This window comes from Xenopus laevis, chromosome 6S (assembly GCF_017654675.1).
Source record: "Xenopus laevis strain J_2021 chromosome 6S, Xenopus_laevis_v10.1, whole genome shotgun sequence".
Classification (NCBI taxonomy): Eukaryota; Metazoa; Chordata; class Amphibia; order Anura; family Pipidae; genus Xenopus; species Xenopus laevis.
In genome coordinates, this window is record NC_054382.1 from 102,176,370 (window position 1) to 102,187,252 (window position 10,883).

The 10,883-nt window shown below is 38.3% G+C and overlaps 1 protein-coding gene across 2 annotated transcripts in view; it reads right to left on the bottom strand.

Annotated features, from left to right (window-relative positions):
• LOC108695307 (thymocyte selection-associated high mobility group box protein TOX) overlaps nucleotides 1-8,790 on the bottom strand; it is a 171,801-nt gene extending 163,011 nt beyond the window's left edge. For both annotated transcript variants that reach the window (XM_041567875.1, XM_018223744.2), the window contains exon 1: nucleotides 8,246-8,790. In XM_041567875.1, the coding sequence (XP_041423809.1) occupies nucleotides 8,246-8,344 (99 nt within the window). In that variant the 5' untranslated portion in view covers nucleotides 8,345-8,790. The remainder of the gene's footprint in view (nucleotides 1-8,245) is intronic.
• Nucleotides 8,791-10,883: the final 2,093 nt, after the last annotated feature.

The window sequence follows — 10,883 nt, forward strand, 5'->3', positions numbered from 1 at the left end:
CAACCTGATTCCATCCTCTTCCGTTGTTTTTAAACCACCCGCCCCTTTTTGTGACATCACACATGGACGGGGCAAAGCTAGGTCGTCACTGGAGGGGCTGGGTAAAGGAATGTATGATTTCAATGCTGGGGGGTGGCCCGACACTTGCGCTTGACCCTACAGGGGGTAATTTACCAGGCCAAACCTTTCTGACCAGGGCTGGCACGTACACCACTATTAGACATCACCCATTGAATATAACTATTAATATCAGAACCTGGGATGGTACTTGTCTCCAATGAAAAGCACAATGCTTTCAATCACCATCTTCTGTAGTATCTCAGGGATTCTTTGCAGCTGTCCCAGACTGTGCATCTGTATATCTATCTATCCATCTATCTGTATACAGATATATACACAGAGTACCATGCAGTAACCTACCCACAGTGATAGCAACACAAAATTGTTATATAAAGTGCCATTGCTATATTTCACCATGTTTAGTCATCCACCACTAACTCCATTATTCAGTCTAGATATCTGTTAACCATTACCCCCATTACCAGGACGCTTGAATATTGAGGTTTACTTTTGCCTATGACTTTTCTAAAGCATTTAGATTGTTTCCATCTTATTTCTCAGCTATGGGGACTTATTCTTCCTTTCAGGCAGGTTCCTGCTGGAGAAAGCCAGTGCTTATGAAAGGGCAATCTGGTGATTCTAGCCTGTCCTCAATATAGAGGCACCTTGATCGGGGGAAGGGCTGTGAGTCCAACAATAAAGCTGGTGAAAGAAGCGGTTTCTGTTTTTCTGCTGACTCCATTAAAGATTGATATGAATTTCTTTAAAGCTCTCCCTCCACTTCTACCAGTGAGCTAGTCCAAAGGATCTGCATCGAAAAAGCACTTTGTTTATATTAGGAAGGTTATAGCAAGTCAATTAAATAATGAAAACAGAAACTATTTCACCAATCATGTAAAGATGGATGATAGATTACAATGCCTGAAATTTCTTTTCCTGGAGTATTTCCTTAAACCAGGAGCTACTGTATGTCACCAAAGCTGAAGAATATAGTAAAATTGGTCTTTGAAGAAGCCACAAAATAACATATCATACAGGCTACTTTAAAAAAGAACTACATGAGAGGTATGTTGAGCCTTCATATCAATGTATACATTATTATAGCAATAAAAGCATGACTTTATTTTATCCATCAGCAATCAAACCACAATTTACTTTATATGGCATAGTGGAATTAAATAATGAAAGTAAATATGCCACTAGAGAGAGAAACAAACTAAGCTAATGGTACTTGATAACAAACTCCACAAACATAGAACCCCCACACGGGTGCAAATGTGAATGTTTTAAGATACACTTCATGTTGGTTTGTAATAGGTGTAAGACTGGGGTGTCCGGGGCTCACTGGAATGCCACTTTGGAGGCCCCCTAACCAATGTTCCCTCTAATTCCTTCTCGGCTCTGTGTGCAAAAAAAACCTTTTTGGCGCACATTTTAAACTTGTGTGCCCATTTTTAAAAACTATGGGGCCAATTCACTAAGGGTCGAATATCGAGGGTTAATTAACCCTCGATATTCGACTGGGAGTTAAAATCCTTCGACTTCGAATATCGAAGGATTTAGCGCAGATAGTATGATCAAATGATCGAAGGATTATTACTTCGATCGAACGATTAAATCCTTCGATCAAAAAAACTTAGGAAAGCCTATGGGGACCTTCCCCATAGGCTAACATTGAGTTCGGTAGGTTTTAGATGGCGAACTAGGGGGTCGAAGTTTTTTTAAAGAGACAGTACTTCGATTATCGAATGGTCGGATAGTCGAACGATTTTTAGTTTGAATCCTTCGATTCGAAGTCGAAGTCGTAGTTGAAGGTCGAAGTAGCCCATTCGATGGTCGAAGTAGCCCAAAAAACACTTCGAAATTAGTTTTTTTACTTCGAATCCTTCACTCGAAGTTAGTGAATCGGCCCCTATGTGTGCAGGTCTGAATAAATACAACATTTTGTGTTTCACATAAAAGTCTTTGTGCTCTCCAAAATTTTCTGTGTGCGACGGCCTCAAAATGTGTTTGCACACGTGTGCACAGCTTAGAGGAAACATTGCCCCTAACCTAGAGGTAAGCTCTACACACGATATGGCCAAACCTGGGAAATCCCCCGTCTTCTCCCAACTGCATGGACTTCATATTTGGAGAGACCCACAGGGGCCCACCTGTTTTTTTTCTGATTTCCCACCCGCCCAGTCTGACACTGGTGTAATATGCATACTAGAAATGTTCTAACTTGTCATTGTGCTTCTGTACCAGCCCATGGCCACCACAGCCCTTTAACAGTGAAAATATGTTCGTCTGAAGATGGCCGAGTAGCTCCCCATCTGCTTTTCTGGCAATTCACAACACATTCAATATATTTCCCATTACAGGAAAGCATAGTAATCATTCTGTATCAGAAATCATTAAAAAAATCTGCCCTTTTAAACTTATATGAGAGATTTAGCCTCACTGTCTGCCTTTGATGATTTCCAATGACCCATAAGCCTAGCTGTGTTTGTGTCAAACCACTTCCCTAACTTAACAAATGCATTTTAAAAGTCCTACAGTACAGCAATGAACCCCAACAGGACAAAAACTGGTCTGTCGTAGGGATCTAATGAGGACTTACCCTGGTTGTGCTTTACAATCTAACAGGTTTGTTTAAGCTTATAGGGTATTCTATGAAAATGAAAACAATTTAGGACTTTCATCCCAGTCTTTCTACAATTTTTGCTAAGTGTACTACATCATATAAACAATATTTACTCTTTCTTGTATGTTGTATTTTGTTCAAAATCACACCAGTAATCCTTTTCCAAATTGGGAAAACAAGTCAGGACTAGCCTAGATTGACATGTCGATCAACCACCTGTTACTAAGTCATAGCCCTGCCACCGCCCTACCCAGCTTTCACAATAGGAAAAGGTGGCAACCCTTTGCAGACTTGAGGTGTTGCTGACTAAACATACATGGGGGCTGATTGCTAACCATACTAATGGCTGCCAATCGACCTAAAGCCATTGTGAGTTGCAAAGGGTTTGGTCAAACACACACATAGTAAGTGTGCTAAACTTACATGTTAATGTACCAGTTGCAAATCCAGATTTAAAAAATTGTAACACTTCATAAATTCTTTAAACACAGTATATAGTACAAAGACCTAATATCTGGAATGCATGGGTCCCTCCGTTTTATCGATATTCTAGATAGTCCAGACATTACATTCTAATTGGTCATGCTACACAACAATAACAACAATAATAAGTGTTTTTCCACAATTTTTTTCAATAAGTTTATACGTCTGAAGTCTAAAAATACATCTCTAAAAGACATGAAACAAATGTGTACTAAGTGCATGTTTGTACAGATGGTCTATTTATTTAAGTGTGAAAAAAACAACAAATAAATATGAATGAGATTGTAAATTATGCCATGTAAAAATATATGTACCCCCCCTAACTTGGTTTTAAAAAACTGTATAAGAGTAAAACTGGAGTCATTTCCTACATTTCCCCCACACTTTAAGTGGAATCAAATATTGGTGTTGTTTTTTGTATTATTCTGGAGTGTGCACTTTTATAAACAGTCCGAATTCATCTTTTGTACTTCAAACAGAATTACACAAATTGAAGGCTCAATGTTGTTCAGTTATTTTAGTATTTAGATTTTGTCTATGGCAAAATCAATTGATTTTATGACTATTTTTCTTGTTGTTGCTTTTGTTTTCACTTCTGGTCGCACTTTTATGAACAAGCCGTGTGCAAAATGTATTTCTTAAAGCATATTGTACATTTAAGAAATGCCTGGACCTCTGACTCTGTCTAGTTGCTTGCATGGATGAATGAGTAGCAGCTAATTAGATTTGCAAGCCCATAAAATGTTCTTTTCTAAGGCATTTGTGGTCAATAAAAAAGAATGATAGTTTGTAGCTATATGTACCCAAGTGAAGGGCGCGCATTTTCAATAATTGGATACTTATACATTCACTCCATTCATCTATGAAAGGTAATATCTTAAATGCACAGTGCACCCGACAACATAATAGCATGTTTTGGAAAGGGAAGCAAAAGTACAGAAAACATAGCTGGCCTTGATGGATGGCTTAGAATAATTGGACGCTGCAGTCACAGCAGTACAGTTCCTGATGATTTCAAATCACACAGAACATATTTCTGGGAACTCAGCAGAAATCAAATAACATTATCTCTAAACCAACTGCCATTTGGTTCATAGCCGATTCTGATAAATTGGAATCATGCTTGTTGTTTGGTTTTGATTTGAAATCAAACAGGCGATTCAGCTCCAAATAAACATTGGGCTAAAGCTAAGGCAAGTTAAGAATCAGTGAAAGGCAATTTAAAGGGCTCTTCATCACTATCAAATTGGCTGTGAACTCAGGTCACACATGTGCACAATGAATTGTAAATCCTGAACACAAGTCATTTGTACAAAATGATGTACATTAATTATCACTGAACCTCAGAACCATTTAGACTACAAACTAAAACATGGATGCCGCCTTAATTCTTAAACTGCAAATCCCAGCATGCCTTGACGGCAGAATTCTTTCATTCTTATAATTCAAAAACAGCTGGAAAGAGCCTGGTTGGACACCTCTGGAATAAATCAGTTGAAAGGAACTGCTACTCCAGTTAGGCTCTTTGCTCTTCAATCTTTAGATACATCACCACATGCTTTCATTACCCTGAGAGGTAAAATATCTGTATGTGTATAAAGTGAAGGGGTTGTAGACTTCATTTTCCCTTGAAGGAGCGAAGAACACAAAATGTAGTGCAAATTTGTTTGAGGATGACTATAGGGAACATTGCAGGCCATTATTTTCTCTCCTACTGATGGCAGGGGTCATGTTCCTTCTCATCAGCGAGGCTAACATCTGCTAGAAGTGTCAAAATATCATTATACAGCTATCATTTTTGTACGTGAACAAGCATTTCATAATGCATGAAAATGTTGTACAACGACTACAACTGTAGCACTCAGATTTAAACATAAAACATATTAAAAATAAGTTTGGTTAAAAATAATCAGAGCAGATCTGCTGCATGCTGCCCAGTAATCTCTTGGCTTTGTCAATCACTCTTTTGGATTTATTGTTAACTCAGTTACTATGGAACAGGATGTTTAAAGTAGCCGTGTATTGATTAGTGGTTGCTATTTGATAGCTGAACAAATGTCTGACAGCTACCCCTCCAGCTATGGAACACTAAGAGTGTGTTGTCTAAATCTGTTTGTCCTGCCTGCCTTTAGATCTCTCTACAGCTCATAACAGTCACTGCCACATAGCAAAATATTTATCAAACCATGTAAGACAAATGTATTTATTGGCTTTTTGCATTAGAAATTGTAGGGTAGGCAATAAACAAATTATTTTTTTCACTCCCGTCACACGTCAGGCTGGAATTTGGTTGAAACTCAGTTTTTAATTTTTCTTTCATACCAAATGTATATTTATTTATGCAAATGTGTCTTTGCTTGAACCTAATAGATCTGGGCAAATATACAGCAGTTTATTATTATTTTTTTTAAATAATGACAAAATACTGTATAGAGGTGGTTTGTTTTATCATGTTTACATAAATCATGAATTTAAAAGATCTATACTTGTAAAATGAAATAAATTACTTCAAAATAGTCAGCTGATGTTTCTGAACACTATGCATGCAGGCAATACAATAAAATACATTTGGCAACAGAAGCAAAACTAATGGTTCTAATTGCTGCTCTAAATTTGGTTAAAATAAACATTCTGAGCAACTTACTGAAAAGTTGTATTTTGCACTTATCTTGGCTAAAGATTTATAGACGTTTCTAGCGACTGATAAAAATGCAGCTTCAACACATGCTATTGTTTAGTGCTATTAAATGTATCAGTTAATAAAACAACCTTATTATATGTTTACACATCCACATCTATAGAGATACAAATAATTATATCACTGCTGTTTACAAATCTATAACAGATCATATTTTGTTGGTCTGAACAGAAATCTGTGCTGAGCGGGTAATCACATACAGCAGAGCAGGTACAATCTGCTATTACGACCATTTGCACTGAAGTCCACCTGATTAGCAGAGGTTAAGCACCCAAAGCTTTTGGATTTGATAATGGATAGATATTGTTTGCATGTTAAAAAAAATCCCAGACGATGTTGTTGTATTTACCGTGTACATTAACTGATGAGTATAAACATTAATGGTATAGCCAGGGTACAGTGACAACAATCTACAAGGTATAAGCAATTTAGTCTTTCTTCCTTACTCTGCACCACCAAACGCCTCCTAATGAGGTCTTATTCTTTGTAAAGTGAAGTGTTCATTCAGTCATTGTCTTGATTTAGGCACTAGCTCTATTGTCTGGAAGTCGTTAATCAATTTTAACATGTAGTTGTATACACTGTATGGCTTGCTCGAAAAGAAATGCTTGCTCTCCTCAGTGCGTGGACCACGACTGAAAATGCCTTTCTGTGCTTTACAAATAATCTTGATAACTATAAAGTTAAAATTAACATAAAGTCATAACCCTCCCTAAATTAAACACACAAGGTCCTAGTGAACAGTAGCTAAGGAAAAATGCAAAATTGTGATGGGATAATAAGTGGCAAACTTTTACTGATAGAGTACTAAGCACAATCAATGTCTACCCTGAAGCATTCCAGCTGGTGAAGGACTAAAAGTCCCATCATCCTCTGGCAGCCAAGGCCATAGATTTTTATAGCTCTCATGTGCTCTCCAAAGGAAAACGTAAAATGCAGGATATTGACTTTGAATTTCCACGTACTGTTTTTCTGGCAGAAGCGACCACTACCAAGTGGGGTTTACCATACGGTTCGATAAGGTACACACTTCTATCAAATGGAGTATGCACAATGTGAAGTTGCTTTAAAACTAGGGATGCACCGAATCCAGGATTCGGTTCGGGATTCGGCCAGGATTCGGCCTTTTTCAGCAGGATTCGGTTTCGGCCGAATCCTTCTGCCCGGCCGAACCGAACCCGAATCCTAATTTACATATGCAAATTAGGCGCAGGGAGGGAACTCGTGTGACTTTTTGTAAGAAAACAAGGAAGTAAAAAAAATTTCCCCTTCCCACCCCTAATTTGCATATGCAAATAAGGGTTTGGATTCGGTTCGGTATTCGGCCGAATCTTTCGCGAAGGATTCAGGGGTTCGGCCGAATCCAAAATAGTGGATTCGGTGCATCCCTATTTAAAACAAAACACTACCACTGGCAGTCTCTAGTACAAAAATTATCTTAACTAAATATATATATTACAGGATGCCGGCACTCACGAAAAAACGCCTGCAATCCTTAAACGTATTATCAAAGTAGAACTACTTAAATATATCTATATATATATATATATATATATATATATATATATATATATATATACTATATATATATTATATATATTAGAATGCACTACTAGAATATAAAACACAATGGTGTAAATAGGAGCATTCTTAAAAAATAATAATACAGGGGCAAGGGGAGTGATTTCATGCACAAGTGTTTAGCTTTAGGTCAATGCACTTCTTCCATGCTATTTAAAATAGGAGAGAATTCTATGTATATGGGCGAGGGGGGCACTGAAGCTTCTTCTGTTTCCTGCCCCACGTGTGAGCCCGGCCAATTTGTTGCCATTAATGGCTTGATTGAAACATTACAGGTCATGTGGTCACTCTCTGAACTCTACAACTACAAGAAGTGACTCCAGTCGCTGACAAGTTGGCTTTGCCACCTCCTTAAACAAGGCACCTGTCCAGTGCAGAAACTAATTGTGCACAAAAAGGTCAGCACTTTCCTATCTAACAGTGTTTCTATAGCATAGATAGCTTTCCATACACATACTCAGAATACAGCATGTACATCCTTTCACTGCCCCGATTATGAACATGCTATGAAAACAGTAACCCAGCTGATGGATGCTGCCTGTTAACTGTGTATGTGCAGCATATGGGACTAATATAAAGCAGCATTTAATACAGTTTGCAACAGCCCTGTATACAGGTGTACTGAGTATTGAATATATCATTTGCACAGCGCAGAGGCAGCAGCATTCAAATCATTGTCTCTCTGCTGCAATGTGCAGTGGTTGACACTCAGAAGGCAAGGGATGTGCTCATGCAATTGAAAAGGCAAGCAGGACAGGACATTAAAACTACAATTAAGAAATAAGAACATGAATCACCTTGTTACAGTAGTAGGGGTCCAAGCAAGAAGGTCCCAGGCAAGGAGCATCAGAAGCTGCAGCAGGCTGTGCTGGTGGTGGATAAAATCTTACATCCATTTCACTGTACACATCAAGCAATTCCTCTCTTGTGTTATGTCCAAGAAGCCGAAAGGAAAACACAGAACCCTGCTGGCTGAAACAAGTAGCAAGTATTTCAGTTTGCACAGAAACACCTTTCTCCTTCACATCCGTTTGTGGTTAAGACACAAACCCCAAATATATCTCAAGTAAAAATAAACTCCTCCAAAAGGCAGCAGCAGCAGCAGCCTGCAGCAATGAGACCGGCTGTAAGCAACCTTGTAACAGAGTAAGTCAGGCAGGTAACAAAGTAGTTATTCCACAGATCTTCTTGGTAGTCCTGCTGCTGGATTCCTTGTCTCGGATTTAGCCCTGCTGAGTAATTAGTTAACTTGTAGCATTGTAGTGCTGCTGTAGGGAAAAGGCAGCAGAATGGGGGTCTGTCTCTTGTCAGCCCTGTGCTCAGTTAAAGGAGGAGGGACATGGCGTGTGTGTGTGTGTATCTATGTATATGAATTCACATGCATTTAAAAGACACACTGAATCCATGTTGACCAACGCAGCGCCATCTACTGGCGTTAGGGAACTTTTTTTTCCTTTGTCCTGTTTCCTAAACAGAGGGAAAGGGAACAACAAAAGTACATTATTATGCCTGGGGATACTGCCTTTATGTTGTACGCAAACAGCAGTACCAAATCTGCTAACTTCACAAAACTCTTGTTTAATCTCTCCCCACCCCTCCCCAGCTTCTATTACTATTTAATTCCTAATGGAATGTCAAATACCATGGAAGAGCAGAGTCCTGATCCTTGTCTTTATTATTAAAAAGAAAGAAAAATCTCTTCTTTAAACTGCAGTGGGCAAATGCAGTAAATGCATAAAACAAGTATTTGTTTATTCACCACAAATACACATTTTTAGACCAAGGGGCCTATGCACAAACAATCAGAAAAATAGAAATTACTATAACATATGGACACACGTGTGCGCTGTGTTTTTGTCTCATTTCAAAAGTTTTCTTTTTTTAATCACTTACTAATTCCTGATACTTTTTTCACAATTTAAATGTATGCAAAATGCCTCCGTTTCCAGACATGTCTTATTCCTGGACCTCCAGGATTTCAGTTACATGAGAAACAATGTGGACCCAGAAATATTTTTATTGAATGCTGGAAAATTTTAAACAAATTTACCTTTGGATATAATTGTTTACACTACCCTGGAGCTGGTAACAAAATGTTTTGGGTATACTGAAAATCCATTAGCAAATAAATAGTAAAAATAGCTGGAATCAAAAGGGAGAGTTTCCTGTAGCCCCAGGCACAAGTGCAGAAGAACAAAGGGCTGCAAAATCATGCCTCTTAGTGTTCATTTGCCCTTATGAATGTAATGCTGCCAAACATTAAAAGCAGCGCTGTATTCATGGGGAAGCACAGGTCTTTGTCCTACACCGTGGGGTATAAAGATCTGTGACTGTGGTGCTACGTTTGGGGAAAAGTGAAAAATTACAAAAAACCTTGTGGATTTTTATGGGGGAATTTAATAAAAGAATATTCACAATGCAAAAAGTTATGCCTTTGTGCAAAAAATTTTCCTTTGCGCAAACTAAATATAGCTTTTGTGAACCCGGAAACTGTTAAGAGACCTCTTCTGACAGTGGAAGAAGGTTTGTGAATTTTATAATTTGGGTTAGTGCACAGTAATAAAACTTCTTACTGAAAAAGGTGTTATGCTTGCTCCAAAAGATTACGACACCTTCTTAAAAGTGGGTAATGTGCAATTAAAATTCGCAATGCGCAATTAAAATTCGCAATGCAATAACACTTTAAGGAAGAATATTACATTATGAAATAGGAATGTATATCTTATTTGTGCAAATTGTTTTGCTCTTTGCGACTTTTATTACATTCCCCCAAATTCGATTTTAAGTTTCTTTGGAAGAGTCCCTCAAATAGTGCAAACGGCATCTTCTGCATGACTCTCAAACAAAATAAAATCTGATTTGCAGCCATGTGGGCCTCACATCTCATTCATCCGCCACTGAGAGTGGCTACGTGTAGTGTATAAAAACACGTGGCTACGCATTTATTTCAATGCATTTCGCAAATTTTATGCTGTTTCGACAAAAATGTTGCGGGTTCGCAAATTTTTGGGCAAAGCAAAACAGGACAGATTCACTCATCACTATGCAGTTCATATCTCATATTGTATTCCAACCAACCATCAAATTGTGTTAGACAGAGGCATGACTGCTAGGCCTGTGAGCCTTAAAGGGTGGTCATTTTACTTTAAATTGGCCTGTCATTCCTACTGATGATTTCCTAAGGGTGTAAGTTTTCAACTAGTGATGGGCAAATAAATTCGCCTGGCGTGAATTCACTGTGAATTTGCGTGTTTTGCCACCGGCGAAACACCCGCAAAAATTCACCCGTAAAAATTAGCTGGCGCCAAAAAATATGGACACGCATCCGAAAAGTCGATTGCGTCAAAACCGTCGTTTGTCAACACTATTTGGAAGCCCATTGACTTTAATGCCGGTGTCAAAATTGACATGGGCATCAATTTTCGAGTTTCGCAG